This window comes from Protopterus annectens, chromosome 15.part0 (assembly GCF_019279795.1).
Source record: "Protopterus annectens isolate FY-2018-M chromosome 15.part0, PAN1.0, whole genome shotgun sequence".
Lineage (NCBI taxonomy): Eukaryota > Metazoa > Chordata > Ceratodontiformes > Protopteridae > Protopterus > Protopterus annectens.
The window spans coordinates 740,999,474-741,024,321 of NC_056749.1; the positions used below are offsets into that span (position 1 = coordinate 740,999,474).

General features: G+C 41.9%; 1 protein-coding gene across 2 annotated transcripts in view; it reads left to right on the forward strand.

Annotated features, from left to right (window-relative positions):
• The window catches only part of DNAAF6 (dynein axonemal assembly factor 6), a 528,550-nt gene extending 518,420 nt beyond the window's left edge, over positions 1-10,130 (forward strand). For both annotated transcript variants that reach the window (XM_044057602.1, XM_044057603.1), the window contains exon 7: positions 9,602-10,130. In XM_044057602.1, the coding sequence (XP_043913537.1) occupies positions 9,602-9,731 (130 nt within the window). In that variant the 3' untranslated portion in view covers positions 9,732-10,130. The remainder of the gene's footprint in view (positions 1-9,601) is intronic.
• The last annotated feature ends 14,718 nt before the right edge of the window (positions 10,131-24,848 follow it).

Consider the following 24,848-nt stretch of genomic DNA (forward strand, 5'->3'; position numbering starts at 1 on the left):
GCAAATGCTTATACTTCTTCAGACATATTTTTTACCCACATTTCTGTGTTTAAAAAACATCACAAATTCTTCAATCAGTCCATTTAGGACTCCTTATTCAATTAAAACAAATTCACTGTTGAATAACTTATTAGTATTTAAAGATACACCTGGAAAATAAAACTATATAACCTATGTCACGTACACAGTAATTACCATCTCCATGGTAACAAAAAAAATTGAAATTTGAAATTTTGAAAACACACTGACAAATTGTTGGAATTACATTTGTAGCACTCTTCTTAATACTAAAAATTAAATCTCAAGAAACCACACCTCATATATTCTGACTTATAAAGTTCTCATCTGGCTAATGACTTTAGTTTTAATAAACATTTGATTGAACATTTTTCATTTAGACCAGGATACGTATGTGCATCAGTCTGAAGTTGCCAAATAAGTTCCCGCTCTTCTAATTTAAGATTCCAAGGACCTCCCCTTACATTTCTAGGGACTTGGTCTACTACTGTAAATTAAAAACAGTGTGACTGAAAATCAATAATGTGTTTAGCCAAGGCATTGATAATAGTGTTTCTAGATCTACAATTTATGTGTTCATATATTTGTTGTTTAAAAGGGTGTTCTGTTTTGCGCAAATAAAAGGCCGAACATTGGAGACAGGTAGCTAGATATACTATGCCTTGACTTTCACAATTAAAATGGCCTTTTATAGTGTATTTTCTACCTCTGATAGAAATGTGTCCCTATCTGAATATATTTGCAGTAGTGACAACATCCACATTTATGCATCCCCCAGTTGGATTTGGGGTGCTTGCGAGGAGTTTCAAACAAAGTTTTCAAATTCACCCCTCTTTTGTATGTCACCAAGGGGCCAGTACCCAAACTTTCCATGGTGATTCGATCCTCAACCATGAAATTCCAGTTGTTAACCAAAAATGTTAAGTTGTCAAACTCGCCTTCATTCTTGCTGGATGGGTTCGGAGCCAATCCTCGGCTCCGACTCGGCACTTGCTAAGCTCGAGAGCTAATTTTACCAGCTCGAGACAACCCTATATCCCATGATGCAAGGCGTGACTACCTAGATCTCGTTTGCCACTTAGCGTATGGGTCTTCTTTTGCCAGCTCAGGTATTCTCTTATATTTAGCTTTTAAAGAATAGCTTAAAATTTAAAATTTCCTTTAAATTTCTTTTAGTCATTGATTAGCTAATTTCTTAGCCCACCCTTTTTAACCCTATACCCCTCTTTAGCCCTTCTGGGTAAAGTTTATTCTTTTTAGGCCTTAAGCCTCCCTTCCCCTTTCCTGTCAGGGAGTGTTTGTGTATTTGATAGTCAGTTCACTGTCTTTAGTTTAGTGTTTGTGTGGACTTGTGTGGATTGGGATTTAATTTGTTTAGTGTATAACCTTTTTCTTAGTCATGTCTAAGAAATCTAAGGTCTCGGGCTTCAAGAAGTGTGACTCGTGCTGTCAGAAGATGTCTCTGACAGACGGTCACACTTCTTGTGTCTATTGCCTGGGACCTCTACACCTGCAGGACTCCTGTGCTATTTGTCACTCCTTCAGCCAGAGAGTCCTGCAGGAACATAGGAATAAACTAATCCTACGTGGCTTGTTGAAGCCAGAGAGCTCCCCGACCAAGACTGGGTCGGGAAAGCCCTCTAAGCCACCTAAAGCCCCGGCTGTGACTCCTAAGCCTTCGGCGGTGGCTCCGACTCCTTTGGAGTCGAGATCGGCTCCGGCTGGAGACTATCTTTCTATCTCTGAGGTGGTGGTATCGGTGCCGGCTGGCTCCGATACACTTGCATCGATGTCGATGTCAGCTCCGGCCGGAACCGACGTATCTTTGACCAAGACTGGTGCCAATAAGCTGTCGGCTCCCGCTGGAACCGAAGGGTCTTCGGCTCCGATGGCTCCTTCCAGGAAGAGATCTCGGTCCCCTTCCCTGGAGTCGATTCGCTCGGCTCCGGGATCTCCTCTGCTTTTGGAGCGGAGCAATTGGAGCCGATCTTAAAGGTCTTCCAAGCTGTCAGACCATGACTTGGAGAGGGTGGTAAGTAGACTGCTGAAGTCACAGGCACTGGCCCAGATGCTCCATAGCCCATCTCAGCAGACGACCGCTATCTTTCATCCCCCTGAAATTCCTCCTCCGACTCTCCTTCAGAGTTTGGAGCCAGAGCTTCTCGGAACATTGACCGTGGGTGCGCCGTAGCCGATACCTCCCCTGTCGGCTCCGTCATCTTCGACTCCGATTTCCTCCATTAGACCTTCCTTGGAGGGATCCAGTCGTCGGGTCTCCCTTGTCGGCTCCGAGGGGGCGAGTGGCATCAGACCCTTGTCCGACCCCGCTCTCCCTCTTGGAGCTTCGGCATTGGTGAGCTCGGCACCGACATCAGCCTCGGAGCCTTCTCTTTCGGCGGGACCGAGGATTCCTGTTTCTTTGAAGCGGGAGTCTTCTGGCCTCCCTGGAAGGGGAGCCTTTGAGGTGATGAGGAGTGTTCTAGACCCAGAGCTGAGTCAACGGTCTATTCCATTAGCTCCTCCCTCTTCGTTGCCTGTCGATGTCTCCTCCCATTCTCTTGCTCCCGGATCCAGAGATCCATCGCCCCAGGTTTCCCCATTGGGAAGAACTTCCTCTTCCAAGGTTTCTCCTGATCCTTCGGGAGAACCCCCGCATAAGAGGATGTGCAAGAGGAAGCACACAGACTCCCCTGAGTCTACGACATCAGATACCGACTTAGATGAGTCGGAGGGTTCCCCACGGTCCCCCTCTGAGGATGCCTCCTTTTCAGACTTCCTGGAACTCCTTAAGCAGAGGGGGAACTGGCCTTCCATTAACCCCTCCGAGGATGAGTCGGTATACCTGGAGGCTTTTGGATCTCGACCCTCCACCTCCTGGGTGTCTCCGCCTTTCGATCCGCTCATGGAAGTGGTGGCTTGAAAGGCATGGGCGGCCCCGGATTCTGTGGAACCAGTCCCCAGGAGGCCTTCTAAATTCATCACGGCCCCCGCAGACAGACAGTTTCTCACCAAGGGTGTCCCTGTTGATGCCATGGTGGTGGCGGCTGCCACCAAGAAGGCACTTGCCGATCCTTCTGTACCTGTCCATCCTCCTAACAAGGACTCTAGGACCATGGATAGGTACGGTAAGCGGATGTTTTCTTCAGCGACCTTCGCTATGCGCTCGCTGAACTATCTCTGTCACTTTACCCGGCTTCAGAGAGATATTCTCAAGGAACTAGGTGAGGTAGTTCAGGATCCGTCAGCTGCTGGGGCTCAAGAAAAGATTGCCTCACAGCTCGGAATCCTAAATTCTATAACTAACTCCTCCATGCGGCTCATTGCTTATGCAGCCGATGGGGCGAGCAGAGCCGCAGGCACAGGAGTGGCACTTAGGCGTCAGTCCTGGATGCGGTTTTGTAATTTCGCAGACCCCTTTAAGGCGTCCTTCACTAATACTCCCTTCGATGGTTCGGCTTTGTTCGGACCTCAGGTGAAGGACACATTGACCAGGTGTGAGCAAGACGGCAAGACTCTTTCTGCCGTCGGAGTCCATTTCTCCACCCCTTCAAGACCCTATCCCAAAGGTCAGAAGGGAGGGAAAATGTGGTTCCGTAAATCTCAGGGAGTCACGCCAGACGCACGTGGTCAGTTTACCCCCAGAGGCAGAGGGGGTAATAACAATAGACGCCACCCTAGGGGCAGAGGGGGATCCGCAGAATCAGGGTAGCAGAGAGCCTCTCTCTGATAAACCCTTCCAGCACCCCTGAGGTGTTGCCCGACTGTCCACCCTTGGAGACAGCCGGGGGAAGATTGTCGCTGTACCCAATAGCCTGGCGTTCCCTTTCTCAAGACAAATGGGTACAGTCGATCATATCTGAGGGTTACAATATCCCTTTGCGAGATATCCTGTTCCTCATCAATCCCTTCCAGACGTTTCACCCGGTCTAAGGGAGTTGGCAAAGCTGGAGGTATCAAAGCTTCTAGCAAAAAGAGCCATCCAACTAGTGCCAGCAGACCAAGTAGGATCCGGAATCTACACAAGATTCTTTTTGGTTCCCAAAAAGACGGGAGATTGGAGACCAATTTTAGACCTCAGCCAACTAAACAAGTTTGTCAAGAAGGCAAGGTTCAGGATGGTCATGCTTCAGTCCATTCTACCCTTTTTGGGCAAGGACAACTGGATGTGCTCAGTAGACCTTCAGGATGCGTACTATCACATAAAAATTCACAGGCACTCCAGAAGGTTTCTCCACTTTCGGCTGGGAACCAGTCATTTTCAATTCAGAGCCCTGCCCTTTGGTCTCACTACAGCCCCAGAGTGTTTACCAAATGTATGGCAGCAGTCACGGCTCACCTGAGACGTCGAGGATTCCAGGTGTTTCCGTATCTAGACGACTGGCTCCTCTCTGCCACCACCAGGCATCAACTTCTCAAGGCCAGGGACTACACTCTTCACATCTGCAACCAGTCAGGGATCTCTATAAACTTCAAAAAATCTTCATTGTCTCCTTGCCAATCTATTACCTTTATAGACGCAGAATTAGACAATGTCGGGATGTCAGCAAGACTCACAAACCAAAGAATTCTGGACATCCAAAAGTATGTTTGGATCATACCACTCAGCAAAAAGATCAGGGCCAGATTTGTCCTGAAGGTGCTAGGTCTTATGGCTGCGGCCATCGTACTGCTTCCCTTAGCTCGCTTCCACATGCGTCTTCTGCAGTGGATGTTGTTCACCCCAGTGGTCCTTCCAGCAGCTTCCCATGCGCCACGAGATCTTCGTGACGCAATCTTGCAAGAGTCACCTAACCTGGTGGATGTCTTCTCCGCAACTCCATCAGGGCCGACTGTTTGTTCCCCCAGTCCCGGTTGCCACAGTCACTCGGATGCCTCTCTGATCGGGTGGGGGCATTATCAGGGCAGGATGGTCCATGGGACTTGGCAACCCATAGAATACCATCTGCACATAAATGTCCTAGAGATGAGAGCAGTGCTTTTAACATTGCAAGCCCTCAGCGACTTTCTTCCTTTAGGGACTATTGCAGTTCAGACGGACAACATGTCCGTAGTCTGGTATATCAACAAACAGGGCGGGACCAGGTCCTATCCACTGTGTCGAGAAGCTCTCAGACTTTGGCAATGGGCAATCTCCTCTCATCGGTTTCTGATAGCAACGCATATCCCCGGGAAATCCAACCTCTTAGCGGACAGACTGAGCAGAGCTATTCTCATGCCACACGAGTGGTCTCTCAAACAATCAGTAGTGGACGAGATTTTTCAGAAGTGGGGTGTCCCTTGCTGCGACCTTTTTGCTACACCCCAAAACAGCAAATGCCCAGACTTCTTCTCCCTCTTTCCACTACCAGGCCATCCCCCCAGAGACGCTCTAACCCAGGATTGGCCCCGGGGACTTTATGCTTTTCCTCCATTCCCGCTGATACCTCAAGTGATTCAGAAAGCTACCGTCTTGAGAGCCAAGTTGATTCTCATTGCCCCTTACTGGCCTCGACAAATTTGGTTTCCGTCCCTACATCGTCATCTCTTGGTTCAGCCTTGGCATCTGGATCCAATTCCAGATCTTCTGACCCACCATTCGGGTCATCTGCACCAGGCCATTCATTCTCTCAACCTCACTGCTTGGTTGCTCCGCTTCCTTCCTTAGCCAGGCTCCCTATGATTTCTAATCCCGTGTGAGATATCATAGTAGCTTCTCTAAAGTCCCCTACCAGAAGGATTTATGCTAGTAAATGGCAGCGTTTTTCTTCTGGGCAAAGTCCAGGGACATAGATCCCTTTACTGCTCCAGTGCAGTCAGTCTTGGACTTCCTAGCTGAGATTTTTCAATTGGGTTCTTCTTCCTCGACAGTTAAGGTCCAGCTGGCAGCGATCTCAAATTTTCATGTTGGCTTAGCGGATCAAAACATAATGTCTCACAAGCTTTGCAAAGTTTTTCTTAGAGGGATCTTTCTGCTGAAACCCCCAATCAAAGATCCCCCTCCACAATGGGACCTGAATTTAATGCTGGCATCCTTGATTCTGCCCCCCTTTGAACCGGCTGCTACATGCTCATTAAAATTTCTTTCCTGGAAGACCATTTTTCTGGTTGCTGTTACTTCAGCCAGGAGGGTGTCTGAACTTCATGCTCTCTGTGTCCGTCCCCCATACTTGGTTTTCCACAAAGATAGAGTATCTTAAAGAACTAATCCATCTTTCTTGCCCAAGGTTGCTTCCCAGACTAATATTAACCAATCTATTGAATTGCCAGTTTTTTTCCCTAATTATTCTAACAGAGCGGAACAGAAACTTCACTGTTTGGATGTCCATCGCCAACTCAGATATTACTTGGACAGAACTAAACAATTCAGAAAATCTGATCAACTGTTTCTTTCTTATGCAGAAAACAGGAAGGGTCTTCCGGTCTCCAAGGTGACCTTATCCAGATGGCTGTCTTCTACCATTTCTCATGTTTATCTCCTTAGGGGCAAGCAACTGCCCTCGAAACCAAACGCACATTCTACCAGACACCTAGCCACTTCTACAGCATTTCAGGATAGGCTACCTATTGACACCATTTGTGCGGCAGCCACTTGGGCCACTCCTGACACCTTTGTCTCTCATTACAAATTGGACTTGGCCTCCAGGGACAGGGCTAGGTTTGGTTCCACAGTTCTCAAGAGTCTGTTCCATTGAGCCACCCAGGATAGAGGTGCTAGGGACGCGGTCCCATCCAGCAAGAATGAAGGCGAGTTTGACAACTTAACATTAAGAAGTTATGTACCTACCATAATGTTCCATGTTAGTTGTCTTCTCTCGCCTTCTTTCTTCTCCTTCCCCCTAGCCTGGACAGACCTTGAAGTTGTACTCTTCTCTGGGTACGGTTCATTTTTTCTATGGGCCCCAGTAGGAAGTGTCACTAGTCTCTAGTGGTTACCTTGCTTTGTTTCTTTCCACATTTAGTTCCTCTTCTTCCTTTCTGGGAAGAAGATTACTGGCAGGGTTTTTCTATAGCTACCAAACGAGATCTGGGTAGTCACGCCTTGCATCATGGGATATAGGGTTGCCTCGAGCTGGTAAAATTAGCTCTCGAGCTTAGCAAGTGCCGAGTCGGAGCCGAGGATCGGCTCCGAACCCATCCAGCAAGAAAGAAGGCGAGAGAAGACAACTAACATGGAACGTTATGGTAGGTACATAACTTCTCATTTTCCTCAGATTAAAGGCATCCATTGAGAATTGCGTCAGGAAACTAGTGACATAATTATTCCCGATTTCCCTACTCGTAGCTACATGTCCTACTGGAGAGATAGGTAACAGTGGGATTTCATCCATGTCACTGTACCCTTTGGACAAGAGAGGCTTAAAATGGCCAGTTTCTCTCTTACGGCTAACCTCTTTAATTAAACCATCTATAAGAGAACTTGGATAAGCACGTTTTACAAACATGTTCCTAAGATTTTCACATTCTAAAAGAAAATCCTCATTACTAGAAATCATTCTCGAAGCCCTAACTAGCTGCCCCTTGACTACAGCTCTTTTCTGATAAAAAGGATGGCAACTTTCAAAATGTAAGAAAGAATTAGAATATGTAGGCTTCCTAAAAATGTGTGTAGCATATCTATTGAAAGCTATATCTTTCCAGAACCATATGTCCAGAAAGCTAATTGCCTGTTCATCAAATTGGAAAGTAAACTAAAAAAAACTAGTGAATGATGTCATGATCTCAACTAATCTTCATGCATGTTCCTCTTCCCCTTTTTAAAAGGAAGAACATATCATCTTGGTACCTCATGTACCAGACAACACTCTCCTTAAAGATGGAATGTTGGAAGAGGTGTGTTCGTTCCCAAAATGCCATGACAGCATTAGCAAAACTGGCACTGCAAGGGGAGCAAATAGCAACCCCTGATTTTTGAAGAAAATATTCTTCCTTGAACATGAAAAAATGAATATTTAACACTACCTCTAATAATGCGATTACTAAATCAATGTCTGCCCCATCCATTTGCTTAAGTAATAGAAAATCACGAACCCATTTGAGGCCTAAATCCTGGAGAATGACTGTGTATAGATCTTTAATATCTACAGTCAAGAAGTTATAAGAAAGGTCAAATTCTAATTTGTGTATTTTATGTTTAGTAGGTTATATGTTTTTATTTTCCAGGTGTATCTTTAAATACTAATAAGTTATTCAACAGTGAATTTGTTTTAATTGAATAATGAGTCCTAAATGGGCTGATTGAAGAATTTGTGATGCTTTTTAAACTTTGAAATGTGGGTAAAAAATATGTCTGAAGGAAGTATAAGCATTTGCTCTACGAAAGCACTAACAATAAATTGGAGTATGGTCGTGTCAGCTTGCCTATTTTGTGTTTTTTCATAGTTTGCAGTTGGCTCGTGTCACTTTTTTCTTGTCTAATAATGCAAACATGAAATATGAACTGAACATAACTTATATGAACGTTAGTGTTGTACATCTGTCTTGCTTCACATCCCCCCTAAGTAAATTTACTAACTCTGAGGGTGCACTGCCTGAGAGAGAGAGAGTAAATACATGGGCTGATAGAAAATGGAGTGTTCCCACTACTTCTGAGGTAGTGTGACTTTGGAACTAGTACAATTAATTAATGGTGAGAGGAATGCAGTCCTCACATTGGAGGGTATAGGGACATAGTCTACTTTTATCATTAGATAACTGGCATGTCTTTTTCTATTGCTATTTTTGCTTTCCTATTTTTCAAATGAAGCTGATTTAGTATTTGATCATATTAAACGTTTTTTGTGTTTTAAACAGTCAGTTATTTGTGTATGACTGTGAATTTATGTCATGACTGTATGGACATAATATTGAGTAAATAGCCAAGGACATGAACTCTAAAAGGTTTGAAATCCTTAGAGAGCACAGATGAGGCCACATTTGCAGCTGTGTAATGTTCTGGAGTCCTTACCCTTAAGAAAGACATCAGACTAACTGAAATGACGTCTAGAAAGGTGACAGAAATGATTATAAGACTGTCTGAAATGAATGATGTGTATTTTCTGGAAGCTAAGATTGTGGCTAGTGTGGTCTGAATACAAAGAATTTGTTAAAGGGATTGTGTTGGCATAACTCAAGATGTGGACCCCAGGGATGGAGAAGAGGGCAGAAATGATTGTTTAAAGAAGTAGATAAAGATAACTAGTGAGGAGGAACTACTTAACTGAAGGGGTAGTCAAGACATAAACCTGCATGCTTTCATAAGCTGTGGAGCCCCAAATTACAGTAAACAGATGGTGGCGGTAAGTATAGGGAAGGAATACACCAAGGAGAAGGGGTAACTGTCTGGTGTCTATTATCACATTCTGATGAGGTTGGCATGTGGTGGACTCTTCTGTTTGTATGTTAATTATCTGTTAATTCCAGGTCTGTTCCATGTCTTAGATCAATCAGAATGAAAATAGTTATATTAAACTTTACTTCTGCTATATAATATTGAAGGAATTTCTGCATGTAACACTCTTAGAGCTGCTTTATTTGGTTAAGGATTGTACATATGTTGTTTCTTCTATGACAGTAGATAACCTATTATTAATAGCACTGAATTCTTCTGTTCACACTTTATTCACAGTAAGCTGGGCCTACACCTTCCCCATCCTGTGGACAACAAGAATGGAAAAGCCTGTTTTAATAGTGAAAAGGAGGCCCTAGAGGTCACACTGACCATGAAGCGAACCCTGGACTTCATTAACTTTGCATGAGAATGAGAATGTTATTAACTGCAGCAGAAAGGTGTAGCTGAAGACAGTGGGAAGCTGAAGACAAACAAAAAAGAAATATGTTTCTTCATGTTCAGTGATGACTGATTACATTTTTTTGTGATGAGCTAAGTAACATCCTTTCCATTTTGCTGAATGTGATAGCAAAGCAATCTAAACAAAAATCAATCATTTCACAGATGAGACTGACATATGCTAGGAGCTTGGGAACATTATAAACTGCTTCTGTTATGTGTCCTATACAATGAATATTTCAATAACTAAAAATGTATAAGCACAGTATTTCCCAGTTTTGTGTTCTCTGTTATACAAGGAAAATGAATACAAAATATTTCTCACAAGTACAAAACATTGTAAATAAAACTGATTTGTGTGATATTTTTTGATTTTGTCCTAATTTGCTTTCACTCCATACTTCACATTGTTTTAATATTCATTCATTAAGCTTTAAGAATGCAGCATGATTTGGGCTTCAGTTGTTCAATTCTTTCCTTATGATTGTTTGTCATGGTTGTGGTTAGAGGTGTGTCTGACTCTTAGAGACCTGGATTTCCTGGCACCTCCTCTTAAGTTTGAATCTGAATCTTGCCTAATGGCATTTTTGATCTTTTTGCTTCTATCACTGAGACCAGAGATTTCCTGCCATGCTTGTACACAAACCTTGCTCAGTCTCCAGCTGTTTGCTACAACTCTGCTTAATGCATGATGGAGGATGATTGAGCAGTGCTTGAAAGGAGGGCGTGTCAACTGATCAAGGAGCAATTTTTTGACTTTATCCTATCATATTCTTCAGTCACTGAAAGCGTCTCACTGTTACAGACTTAAGGTTGGTTATATTCAGATGGTAAGTATGAAAGTCTTTTCCTGAATTTGAGGGTTAGGGGGGTAGTTAGCTTTAGATTCAGTTTAGATTAGATTTAGATGCAGTTAATTACTGTTTAGCCATCCAGATGGACCCAAATAAGAGCAAGAGTTGGGTCATGGTATAATGGTTGAATTTGGGGGGGTTGGTATAATGGTTGAGTTCGGGGTCGGTATAATGGTAAGGTTTGGGGGGGTGGTATAATGGTTGAGTTTGGAGGGGTTGGTATGATTGGTATAATGGTTGAGTTTGTGGTCTTGGTATAATTGGGTTTGGGGTTGGTATAATAGTTGGGCTCTGGGTTGGTATAATGGTTGGGTTCAGGGTTGGTATAATGGTCAAGGTGTTTACCTCACAAACATAACGTGCAAGGTTTGAATCTCACTTTTGAAAGGAAAATGGGCTAGGCTAAAAATTTACTACAAGGACAGTGAGCTTAGTACTTACCTATGAACCCTACAAGTGGTAGCACATCTCACTGCCTTTCCTGCTGTACAGCATGTGGTCCAGCATTAGTTCCTGTGTAGCAAACATTTGGTCTGGTGCTTCATCCATTCCATAGAAAGCACCTGTATCACTCTTTTGTTTTCTGCCAACAACACAATCTTTTGTAACAACACTTCTTTGCGAAAGTATAGAATCCTTCCTCAATGCTTTTATGAAGAAAAGAGTCAGATAATTCTGACATTTCTATATCAGTAACTTTCATATGCAGTAAGTCCTCTTCTATTTATCATCTCCTTGAGAATGATGAAGCTAGCCATTGACTGGCCCTCCTATTCATAGCCATCCACTCACGAAGGTGGAGGGCTTTGCCCCTCACACCCCCCCACACCCTCCCTAGTTATATATACCAACTCCAAGGTTGCACTACAGTGGGGAAAGGGCTAATTCATGATGCTGGCTACCTAGTTACTTTCCCAGGAAAAAACTTCAATGTAGTGTTCATTTACTGAATGCAGAGTTCCATGTAGTGTAGTCATGTCGCTGAATAGGGATTTGATGGAGACGTCTTTCGCAGAAATAATATAGACCCGTATTTAACAGGGTAATTGAGTATGTTAGTTGACCTTTATCAGTCATAGCCCAAAACAAAATGTATTGGCACTCATTAAACTGTGCAAGAAAATTAATGTGTATCATACTGTGGATTCAAGAAGGAAATAGAACACAAACAGTAGAACTTACATTGTAGAGAAACAGTGCAATATACAAATAAGACAATATGTAGTGTATATATATATATATATATATATATATATATATATATATATATATATATATATATATATATATGGGTTCACTTCAGTTCACTGAACTTTCAATTCACTGACTTTCATTTCACTGACACCATTTCACTGAAATTCATTTCACTGAAACTTCATTTCACTGAAAGTTCATTTCACTGACAAGTATTATTACATAGTAAATGGAATATGCCCCCTTCCCCACTGTAGTGCGACCCTGGAGTTAGAATATATAGTTAGGGTGTGGGGGGCAGAGCCCCCACATCGGGGTGTGGGCGCAGCCCCACTTACTTTTCTTTTACTAAGCAATATTATATCAAAACGTAAGAATATCATATGAAATGAAGTGGGGGGCTGCGCCCTCCACACCCCCCAACTATATATTCTAACTCCAGGGTCGCACTACAGTGGGGAAGGGGGAATATTCCATTTTATTGCTAATAATAGTTGTCAGTGAAATGAACTTTCAGTGAAATGAACTTTCAGTGAAATGAACTTTCAGTGAAATGAAGTTTCAGTGAAATGAATTTCAGTGAAATGGTGTCAGTGAAATGAAAGTCAGTGAATTGAAAGTTCAGTGAACTGAAGTGAACCCATATATATATATATATATATATATATATATATATATATATATATATATATATATATATACACACACAATGCAGCAGCAGAAAAACACATAAACTGTATGGTATCAGATATGTAAATGTTCAGTCACTGATGCTTTTCTCACAAGATATGTAGAAGCTAGCTTCTTGAAAATTATCCAGAAGTAATTTCCTTTGTTATATAATCCATCCAGCATAGGTCACAAACACAGCATTTGGCCACTTAACTGCCTAATAAAGGAAGCAAGTTTGATAGCTATCAAAGTGTATTGTCCCTTGGATACTACGGTTATGAGCTCCATTAAACACCTTTCCCATATAACCCATTTTCAGCTCCCCAGTTGGCCAACTATTGAAATGTTATCTCCATTTCTTGAGTTCTCATACCAATTGCAAAACATTCTTAATGAACCCTATCATGAACATCTGCCAGCAGACATTTTTAAAAATAAAACTGTTACAAAACTGGATAGTAAGTGAGTCACCAGTCATGTTACTGAATACAGTTACCCATAAAAATAGAAGGGCACCGAGAAGGTGTGCATCAGAGTCATGTTTAGTACAAACAGTCTGGCCACCAGCTTTATAGAAAGAAATGGAAGAAACAGAAAATGTACATACAAACTGAAGTTTAGTCTTTGAAAGTAATACTGGGAATTCTACGGTTAGAGTTTTCTCGGTCATTTTAATAAACAGTGGTGTTCCTGCAAGATGGTCGAGTTAAGTGCATTTCCAAATGATTGCCTTTCAAATGTTCTTACAGAAACTGGCAGATTATAGTTTAGATGCCATAAGTCACCAAAATTTCAGGAAAAAAAGTTTAATTATTTGCTATGAAAATGGTATCAACAAATGGAGTTAGCATTATAAAATTAAATGTGTCACATGCGGACAGGAGAGGTGCTTTATCCTTTCATATTGCTTAAACGACAACTGATTGAATACGTGTTCTCCAGTGCAACTTTCTTAGTGCCATTTTCCTGAAAACATGCAGCCAAATATTTTTGATTAATTAAACACAACCCCCTGTGTGGGTTTGCATCCCAAGCATCCATGTACTATATACAAAATCCAAGGTTTATGAACCTCAGAGTGATTTATATTTAGGACTGGAGGCGACTTTTTTTCAGCTAAATGCTTTCAGGTAAAAGGAATTAGGGAAACCATGTTCAGAGAGGTGATGTTTTGCCAAATCAGCAGATACCTTCTTGTTCCTATACAGGTGGTCAACACCTCTCTCCTAAGGGCATACACTGTCTGAATATGAAATTCATTAAACCAATATAGATATTAATCACCACTACAAATTTAACAGGTGTAATGGCAGCCCTAGCACAAAACTGGAGCCAATGGTGACATTGGTGTAATTTAATCCTGAGAGTTTGAATAATAAAATTAAAACCTTGAAGGCACTGTTATTCTTAGAGGACACTGACAATTAACTGTTAATTATCTTTAGAAATTTGATTAATCAGATCAGCATACCTCATGTTAACAGATAATCTGTTTAACATTTTATCAGAAATTATAGCATGAGGAGAGAGTATACATAGGTGTTTAACACTCTTTCATGTCATATTCTTAACCTGTCTTGAGTAACTGAAAATTGACATTACTGGCTGATACTCATTGTCATGTTTTGTAGTATGAAGAACGCTATTTCATTGAAATCGAAGATGCTCAACTATGTAGTGACTGACAGAACCAGCTAACGATAATAAACAACAAGCAAACAGATGCAGAAATAGGTGTATGCAAATAACAGAATAGTGACATGCAGTTGAAGAGATGCATTCTGGTGACTACATAATGAGATGCAAATGAAGGACTGCAAAAGCTGGTCATAATTCATAGTCATGAGGAGCAAAGATGTACAAGTGGTGAAGGACGCTGAAATTTGTGACGGTACAGTTGGCAATACACTTGGAGGAGTAGAAGCTGTAGCAGAGCAGCATTTGATGATTGAAAGTCCACCTAGCCTCCATTCAGGAGCACAACATTGCTGCTTGTGTGATCGAAAACAAGACTAGCAGAGGATAACATGCCATCTGATGATGTCAATCTTCACATAATCCTTGACTGTGGGGGCTCGGTTCCAAGCCTTGGAACTGACTCGGCCGTTATTTCAACTTGCACCTTCCAAAAACTCTCGAGCTAAGCTTTACCCACAATGCTCCTCACCAAATTACCTCAGATGTTGTTTGCTGCTTTTTAGTGCCAGACGCGTTCTATCCAGTCTCGTGAGCGATAGTGTTTTCTTCAAACTGTAAGTTAGTTTTTTCCACATCCTATCTTTAATTTCTGTCTATACTACCCCGCTCCTCTACTAGATAGTTTTTGGTGTGTGTGAGTGTGTTTTTCTTTCCCTTTTACTGTTAGGTAGACTAAAGTACCATCATTGGCTCTTTCTCCCCTTTTTTACCTTTGTATAACTCTTCGTACCATCGTTGGTAGTTCCCTTCTCCTCTTTTTCTTTGATGTACAAAAAAAAAAAAACTCTTTCCACTTTCATTATAGTACAACAATGCATGTGTGTGTATGTATCTTTGTGTACGGTGGCCTTGTTTTTTTTACATTATGGCTGATATACCCTCTAAAGGTACCTCTGGCTTGAAGAGGTGCCAAAAATGTGATAGAAAAATGCCTAACTCAGATGGACACATTCTGTGTGTGTATTGTCTCTGTGTGGTCTATCTACAGGAAGACAGTGTGATCTGTCATGGGTTTAGTTTCAGAATCCTGATAGATCACAAAAACAAATTGATCTTAAATGCCCTTCTTTTGACTTTGAAGAGGCCCTATCTCGTCAGAAGACAGTTCCTCCTCTTCGTCATCCTCTTCTAAACCTAAAAAGCGGAGTCACCCAGTTCCAACGCACATCTCGGAACCACCTCCTAAAATGGCCAAATCCCCCACGGTGCTGACAGCCTCCTCAATACTGTTGGGCTAAGATACTCACTCCTCAGTGCCATCAGCACTGAACTCTTCACCAGCATTATCCTCAGTACTGGTATCGGTGCAGTCTACACTCCCTTTGGTACAAATTGACCACACGGAACTGATGGTTTCTCAAATTAAAAGTCTACCACACACCACTTATTCCGCATCAGTGTATCCCTTTGTGAACCATGCTCCCAGCCACTTTTTGGAGACATGGCCAGCAAGATCTCCATCAGCCTCCTCTGTTCAGTCCACCAAGAGTTTATCAGAGTTGGATATTATGAGACTGGTGGACCAACTCCTGATGCTGAGGGTATTACCTCCTTCCACGATTCCTAGCCTTGCTAGCTCAGGAACATTCCCTTTTCCACACCCCTGACTATTCCTCCCTTGACTCCAGCTGAGGTTTCTGAGCCACTGGTGTCAACTTTACCAGCTTTGAATGTTTTGGTGCTGGTCAGAGCTCATTCTCTGATACCTATAGTTACCCTGAGTTCTTCCAGTTTCTCAGAACCAGAGACCTCCTGGGATTGTCGGTTCTGAGGGGCATGGTTCAACTTCAATACGTTTGGAGCCTTCCATGTCCCTTGGTACTTCAGCATATGTAAGCTCAACCCTGGCTTCTACGTTGGGGGCAGCCTCCTTGGTGCAGGATGGGGCCACAGTTCTGAAGGAGTCTATTTTGGTTTCGGGCTCCCATCCATCTACGGGGGGACCTGCCTTCCAGGCTATGGAGAGGGCCTTGTCCATTGCAAGCAAACAGTTTGTGCCTTCCCTGTTGGACTAAATGTCATGTCTATCTCGACCAGAGCTTCCTCCAGTATCTACTCTGGGACAGAGGGCACAAACGTCTCAGGATCTAACCACTCTGGTTATGTCATCTTTGGATACCTCTATGGAGCAACCCAAAGAAGAGGTACCTTCGAAGAAAAAATGCAAGAGGAAGCACTTGGACTTCCCTGAAGAGTCCTTAAAAGAAGATACTGATTTCAATAAAGTGGAAGGTTCCCCTAAGTCACCCCCTGAAAATGTTTCCTTTGGGGACATCCTTGAAATCGTTAAACAGAGAGGTGGCTGGACTACCCTCCAACCTTCCTCAGAGGAATATGTATACCTAGAGGCTTTTCATACCCAGCCCTCTACCTCTTGGATCTCTCCACTTGTTGACAGTCTTATTAAGTTGATTGCTCAGCAAGCTTGGAAGATACCTGATTCTTTTGAGCCGATCCTCAACAGACCTAACCACATTCTCTCTACCTCTAAAGATAAGCAACTGTCGGCCAAAAGTATTCCTGTGGACACCATGGTGGTTGCGGCAGCCACCAAGAAGGAACTTGCTGATGAAAGTCCTACTATCCATTCTCCTAACAAAGAGTCTAGGACAATGGATAGATTTGGGAAATGCGTATATGCTTCCTTGACCTTCACTGTCAGGTTCTTGAACTGTATGGCACATTTTTACCAAGCTTTGAAGAGATCTGATTAAAGAGCTTTCAGATACTCTTTCGGGAGCAGTAAGTAGATGGAGGTCAAGACAAAAGCGACTTCTCAGCTCGCCACCCAAGATGCTATCTCTAGTTTGTCCATGAGACTAATTGCTCATGCTGCCAAAGGGATGACAAGAACAGTGGGTTCAGGCATAGCCATCAGGAGACACAGCTGGATGCACTTATGTGATTTTCCGGAGCCATTTAATTCTTATTAGTCAACACTCAGTTTGATGGATCATCCCTATTTGGATCCAAAGTTAAAGAGACTCTAACCAGATATGAGAAAGATGGGAATACACTTTCTGCCATAGGCATATGCTTTTCCACTCCACAATTGCCCTATTGCAGGAACCAGAGAAGTGGTAGGCTATTGTTAAAAAGGACCCAAAGACCTTTCCAGGACTTACATGGCAGTGACTTCCCCTGGGGTAGAGGGAGGAGTAATAATGGAAGATGCCATCCAAGAGACAGAAATGTCCCACAAAATCAGGGTTCCAGGGGCTTTTCCCTGGTAACTCCTATCAGCGCTCCTGAAAGAAAGCCCAATTGCCTTTCTCAGGAGGCAGTCAGGGGATGATTATCCCTGCACCAATCTGCCTGGCTAGGAATAACATTGGACAAATGGTTGCAGAGGATCATTACCAGAGGTTATAACATTCCCATCAGAGGAACCAAAAAGACCAAGAAGGATACTGGACAGTCCACCCAGTCACAGGGAGGCGGCAGTCATAGAAATTCAAAAACTGTTCGACAAAAACAGTCATCCAAGCAGTCCCACCAGACCAGAGAGCATACACAATGTACTCAAGATTCTTTTTAGTGGCAAAGAAAATGGGACTGGAGACTGATTTTGGACCTCAGTCAGCTGAACAAATCAGTTCAACAAACCAAATTCTGGATGGTCTTAATTCTGTTTATACTTCCATTCTTGGAAAAAGATAATTGGATGTGCTCAATAGATCTTCAGGATGCGTATTACCATATACAAATGGACAAGAGCTCCAGAAGATTCCTGTACTTCCAGCTGGGAGCCAGTTACTATCAGTTCAGAGCACTGCCCTTTGGTCTCACCACAGCCCCCAGGGTGTTCACCAAATGCATGGCAGTGGTAGCAGCACATCTCAGACTGCTATGATTCCAAGTGTTTCCATATCTAGTGATTGGCTCCTTACAGCTCCCACCAAGCATCAACTTGTAAAGGCATGAGATTATGTTCTTATCTGTTCCAGCTTAGGAATCACTATAAACTATGAAAAATCCCATCTGGAACCATCACAACAGCTGGAGTTCATTAGAGCTGTGCTCAACACAGTCACTGTCTTCCCGTCACTTCCCCTAGAAAGACTCCAAAGGATCAGATCATTTGAAGCAAGAAAGTAACAGCAAGACTCTTTCTACAACCTCTAGGGTCAATGGCAGCCTCTATCACTCTAGTTCCATGGCTTCTGGCCTCTCAATGGTCCTTATTGAATCAACCAATGTTCCAACTGATTCTGATCACTGATTGATGCAAAGAAGATCTAAGTTGGTGGCTTCCCTCCAACGAAATATTGTTGGGTTGTCCCTTTGTTCCTCCTCAACCCCAAGCCATAGTGACCACGGACATGTCCCAGATAGGGTGGAGGGGGGGCATTGTCTGGAAAATACAGTCCAAGGCACTTGGTCCCAACTGGAGGCCAACTTGCATGTCAATGTTCTAGAGAGAAGGGTGGTGATCTTAGCATTGCAGGCATTTCAAGATACCCTCCCCTTGGGAACTACTGCAATACAAACAAACAACAAAGAGGAACCAGATCTTACCTGCTTTGCCAGGAAGTGCTCAGAGTTTGACAATGGGTGGTTTCCTTTGACTGCTTTCTAATGGCAATGCACATTCCACGGAGCTCCAAAGTGATTGCAGACAAATTGATCATAACCATCCTCATGCCTCATGAGTGGTCTGTCAGTCCAGTGGTGGCAGACAAGATATTCCACCACTGAGGCCAACCTTGCTGCGACCTGTACTCATCCCCTCTGAACAACAAGTGGAAAACTTACTTTCTCCTAATCCACCCCCCCCCCCCCGGGAGAGTCACCAAGAGATGCTCTCTTTCACGATTGCCCCCCCCCCCAGTCTATTGTACAACTATCCTCCAATTCCAATAATATGTCAGTTTCTAAAGAAAGCCAACAGGTCAACGAACAGAATAATCCACATTGCCCATTTCTGGCCTCAACAGGTCTGGTTTACCTTCTTATGGCCTCATCGGCTTTGGAAACCCTGGATACTAGACCCGACTCCAGACATATTGTCCCACCCAGAGGGACTGGTTCATCGAAATCTACACATCTCAACCTCACTGCATGACTTCTCCAGTTCCCATGATTGCCAGACATCCCTCCCTTATGTCACCGGTCCAACATATCATTCTGGCCCACCACAAACCTTCAACTAGAAAATTGTATCATAACAAGTGGCTGAAGTGGTCAGTGGACTGTAACCTTGACCCATATTCAGCACCCATAGACAAAGTTTTAGACTTCTTAGCCTTACTCTACGAGTCTGGCTCAACAGCATCTTCTATTTGGGTGCATCTTACTGTGATATCTAACTTCCATATTGGTTTAAATGGTTCATCACTGATGTTGCATAAACTTTGTAAAGCCTTTTTGAAAGGAACCTTTATGCTCAGACCTCCATATGAAGAACTCTCTGCACCTTGGAATTTGAATTTGGTACATCAGTCTCATATTTCTCAGCCTTTTGAATCTTCAGAAAGTTGTGACTTGACATTCCTGTCCTGAAAAACCTTATTTTTAATAACTATAACTACTGTCAGGAGAATATCAGAAATACAAGCCTTGTCCTGTAAACCTCCATACTTAACCTTTCATAAGGACAGGGTTTCCCTCCGGACAAATCCTTCCTTTTTACCAAAGGTTGTTTCCGAGTCAAGTATCAGTCAGGCTTTACATCTTCCAGTCCTTTTCCCCAATTTTTCTAATAAAGGGAAATACTGTCTACACTTGCTAGATGTACACAGACAATTCAATTTCTGCTTTCACAGAACAAAGGATATTAGAAAATCTGACCAGCTGTTTATTGCTTTTTCTTCAGTCTCTTTAGGGAGTCCAGTGTCTAAAGTTACCCTAGCAAAATGGTTTAAGGACTGTATCACCTTTGTTTAAAACAGAAAGGGACTCCACCCATTGGGACCTGTAAAAGCACATTCAACGAGAGGTGTAGCAGCATCTGCCATTTTTCATTCCAGAGCTTCTTTAGATGATATTTGTGCAGCAGCAACATGGACATCTCCTCATACCTTTATTATTGGGGACATGCATCATTCAGCTCGATGGTGCTTAGGAATATTCTTCCATGAGACCTCCCAAGATTCAGGTAGCTAGGGACTCTGTCCCACAGTCAAGGATTATGTGAAGATTGACATCAGATAAAGAAGTTATGTCTTACCATAATTTTCCATCTGTGTTGTCGATCTTTACTAATCCTTGACATTCCCTCCTTCCTTCCCCCTACCTTTAGAACTCCAGGTGGATCGAATATTCCCATAGACTGGCTTCATAATAAGAACTCAGATATGGTCTCTTATCTTTTATTTTTTGTCTGTCACTATAGTTTGCAAACTTGATCTGAGGTAATTTGGTGAGAAGCACTGTGGGTAGAGCGTAGCTTGAGTGTTTTTGCAAGGCGCAAGCTGGAATAACAGCCGAATCAGTTCTGAGGCTTGGAACCGAGCCCCCACAGTCAAGGATTAGTGAAGATCAGAAACACAGATGGAATGTTATGGTAAGACATAACTTCTTTTTTAGCTATTTAGAAATGGATGAATCAGCTCTGTTTTGAGTACAGTATTATATGGAAACTGGCTGACATGTATGGCCCACTGACTGTATCTGGGGGGGGGGGGGTCTTTATCACGTTGTCGAACTTTTAAAAGTTTGAACACCATATCGTCAACACCATATGTCCGATCTTTAAAAGTTCAAAAATGTAATAAAAAAAAACCCCACAAAAAACTTACTTGAAGGTTATAAACAGGGGGGCAAGCTCCCCTGCACCACCCGCTACTTAAATATACCAACTCCAAGATCGCACTACATTGCAGGAAAGGCAAAGCTTCCCTTACTGAGATCTCCACTGAAACATTCAAAGTTTTACAAGTTCGAACACATGGTTTTGACCATATGACGTTCGAACTTGTAAAAGTTAGACAACGTGAATGGGACCCGTATCTGGGGGAATGTGTGGACTTCCTGTACCACTGGATACTGGTGGGGTATAGTTCTTACTGTTCTATCTGTAGGGAACTTTCAGAGACAAAGAGGGGGACACCTTGGGTGTATCACATGTGGTGACCTAAAGAAAAGGGATCATGATGAAGCGGGGGGTGGGAGTAATTAAAAAAAAATAAGGAAAGAATGGGATCTTGGACACAGATCCTTGTTGAGAATAACAGTAATATAGGTATTATATTTGTGTAGTAGGCTAAGAACTAAGCCAACATGGGAATGGAGAAAGTAGATTCTGCTGAGAGGGATGACTTCTATTAGGGGTACAGAGAGATGGCTGGAATTTACTGGAGGAAGGTGACAAATGAATCCAGTTAGTATAAAAGAAAATATTGTTAAAAGATACCTGACTAGGATCAGCAGACTGAGGATGACAAGTAGAGAGAGAGAGAAAACATTTCTTTATGTAAGAAATCTTTTAAAGAAGGGGATGCCCAGCCAATGTTGTCAGGACAATATATGACTTTAAACCTTGGAGATATGAAAAAAAGATTATTAAAACTAAAAAGAACAACAAATACATAACATATATGCTTCTGAAGAATTCTAAATACATAACAGGTATGTTTCTGCAGAATTCTAATAACAAAGTCGATTCTAAGAATGTTATTCAGAACAACTGGAAGATTTTAAGCAGTTTTCCTGGTATAAAAATTAAAGTAGGAGAAAGTCCAATGTTTGTTAGAAAGAGGGGTAGAAACTTGAAGGATATGTTTCAGCAAAAGTTAAATAATTTTAAGAGAAACTAAGCATGCAAAAAGGAAATGTTTAAATGTTTAAACTGTAATTATTGTCAGTATCTCAAAACAGATACAAATAACATCAAAATTCATAATGTAAATATTGAAACACTAGGGTTTTTTACATGTAAGTCAAGATTTGTTGTTTATTTAGCATACTGCATATTTTGTGGGGCATATTATGTAGAAAAAAGAGCTAGAGAAATCAATTTCAGGATTTCTTAACACATGTACATGATGAAAACAGAAGATAACAAAAATGTCGTCTCCAGTCATCATTTGGTTTGCAATGGTCTTTTTAAATTTATGGGTATTGATGAAACAGATAATCGCAATTGGTCTCATGCTGAGGATGAATTGGACTAGATGGAATATTGCTGGCAACTAAGATTGGATGTCTGCAACCCACCAGGTTTAGATAATAAGGAACATTTAAAAAAAAATATTTGAAAAGAAAGAATTTGAGGCATTAATTGTGCCATGTGATCAATTGAATTTGATATTTAAATGTGTTTTAGAAATTATTTGCCAGTCTCATAAAATCTGTTGTAGATGAATGCACTTACTAGATTGATTAAATTTATGTAGTTTTAAGTTATTTTATTGTGATTTTCAGTTCAGCTATACTTTGTGTCACTTGCCATTTTTGTCTATATGCATTTTGAGGAACCAATGTTTTGGGAACAAATGATTAGAGAGGGAAATATAGTAGAATGGGAAGAGGCCAAGAAGACATTTTGGCTATAGGCTGTTCATTGCCTTCCTTATCATGATTTAATATCAGAATACAGAAAAAGAAAAGGGACAGGGAAATCTTAAATGAAAAACATGTACTGGTTGAGCTTTTAATTGAATCTGGAAAAGAAGCTGCTGTTAAAAAAGGATAATTGGTAGGGTATATAAAAATATTGCATGATAACTTTAGGAATCAATCAGAAGAGGTCAGAAAATATTTGGAAAAGAGATTAGACATTCAATTCGCAAAAATAATGAGAGGACATATATATGGCTTCCAAACATGCAATGAAATTAGAAGATTTAGGATTTTTGCCTGGAAGTGTTTGCATTGATAATTTTATACCCCAAAGAAATTTCAAATAATTTTTCCTGTGGTAGATGGCAAATGTTGGAGGCATGATGGGAAAGAAAGCAGTAACAGGTAACATGTTTTGGGAGTGTGATGTTGGCAGACTTTGTAGGTTCCCCACAGAGTGCTCTCTCATGAATGGTGGATGGAAGAGTTAGTGTAACTGGGGAGATGAATTTTTGAGCTGGGATGCAGGGTCTGGGTTGCCTGCAAATGGTGAAGACTTGTTGAGTTTAATTCTGGTGGCTGCCAAAGGGGCAATTACTGAAGGTTGGAGATCAAGGTATGGACCAACTGTGCTTGAATTAGGGAATATTGTGGCAGAGATGTGGGAGCAAGAGGTGGGGTCTTTCTGGAAGGGTGGGAGTAGACTGCATGGAGAGAAGTGGAAATTGTGGGAGCAATATATGCAGAGGTATATTTTTAGGAGGATGGGGTTTTGGAGAGGGCATGAATTTAATAATTTATATAATGTTTCTTAGATTATATGATACGTATAGCAATGTATGTGATGTATGATGTTTGTAAACTTGAACTTGGTATGATTTGATTGTTTTTGTATAAATGTAAGCTTACCTATATCACAAGTGCTAATTCAATGAAGGTGTTTATAGCAAATTTCTGCTATAAGTGGATGAGCATATTTGTTTCTCTAACACTGCAATGGACAGAACCATCAATGTGAGTGGCTTTTACATCACCTATATCCCCAAAGTAATTTGAGCTGTAATCTGCACACTTGGCAATAAGGAAACCACCTGGTTTCCATGGGCAGAGGTATATCTATAGGAAAGCCTTCAGAAACAGAGGACACACATGTTTACTGACCTGGCAAAATGAGTCCAAACTTGAAAAGTGCAAATGCTTATTATTACTAGTGACAAACCTGTTACATAAACTGGGTGTCAGTACCAGTACTAATATTTACACTCACATATTGCAAGACAAACACAAGACTATCCTATGCCACGGTGCTAAAAATCACTTACAAAAACACAGTCCTCCTAAGTGTGGCAGTGTAAATACTTGCACTGTAGCGAAACACCCATTCCTTACCATAGATAGATTTTTTTCCACAACCACCACAGACAAGAGTCACCAGAGTGGCTTGGCTAGGCTCTGTGGTCTACAACAGCAGTCTACCCATCATGATAATGTAAATCTTATAGGTGATCCTATATCAACGAACCACTCACAAGGCTGAACATGGATAGGGTAACAGTTGCCTCTCATTTGCTAGAATTCATCATAATACTAGGGTGTTTAATTCTCTTCATCCCAAGTATGAATATGACATGGTAATTATTTATGTGCTTGTGACTTGCAGTGCTCCCCCTTGTACTATATGAAAGCAGACATGATGGAGCTCTTTGAGTATGTCTGTAAAGCTAATGGGAAGTTAGTCTTAAGTGATATTCTCCCATCACCTAGAATGATGCTAAAATAAAAGCAAAATATGATCAACTTTAAAGGGACACTATGGGGAAAACACATATTTGTATATTTTTCTTGAATTTATAAACATTTTTATCCTGTATTTAACAGAAAGTTGGAGTCCCTGCTAATTTTATTGTGTTTGTAAGCTTGAATGCCCTGTAGGTAGAAGCTGCCATCAGCCATTGTACAAAACAGTACTGTTACCATAATAATTAGATGTTTGTGTTTCACTGTTGCAGTCCTTACAAAATGGGTTATCCGACTCCTGGTAGCCCACAGTCGGCCAGAATACCAAAGTCATTGGTATATGACGTCGGCTGCTTTTGGTTTAAGCCTGATGTCAGGTACAAAGGAAGGCAGCTGACGCCATTTCCTCAGTCTTTCTTGCTGCAGAG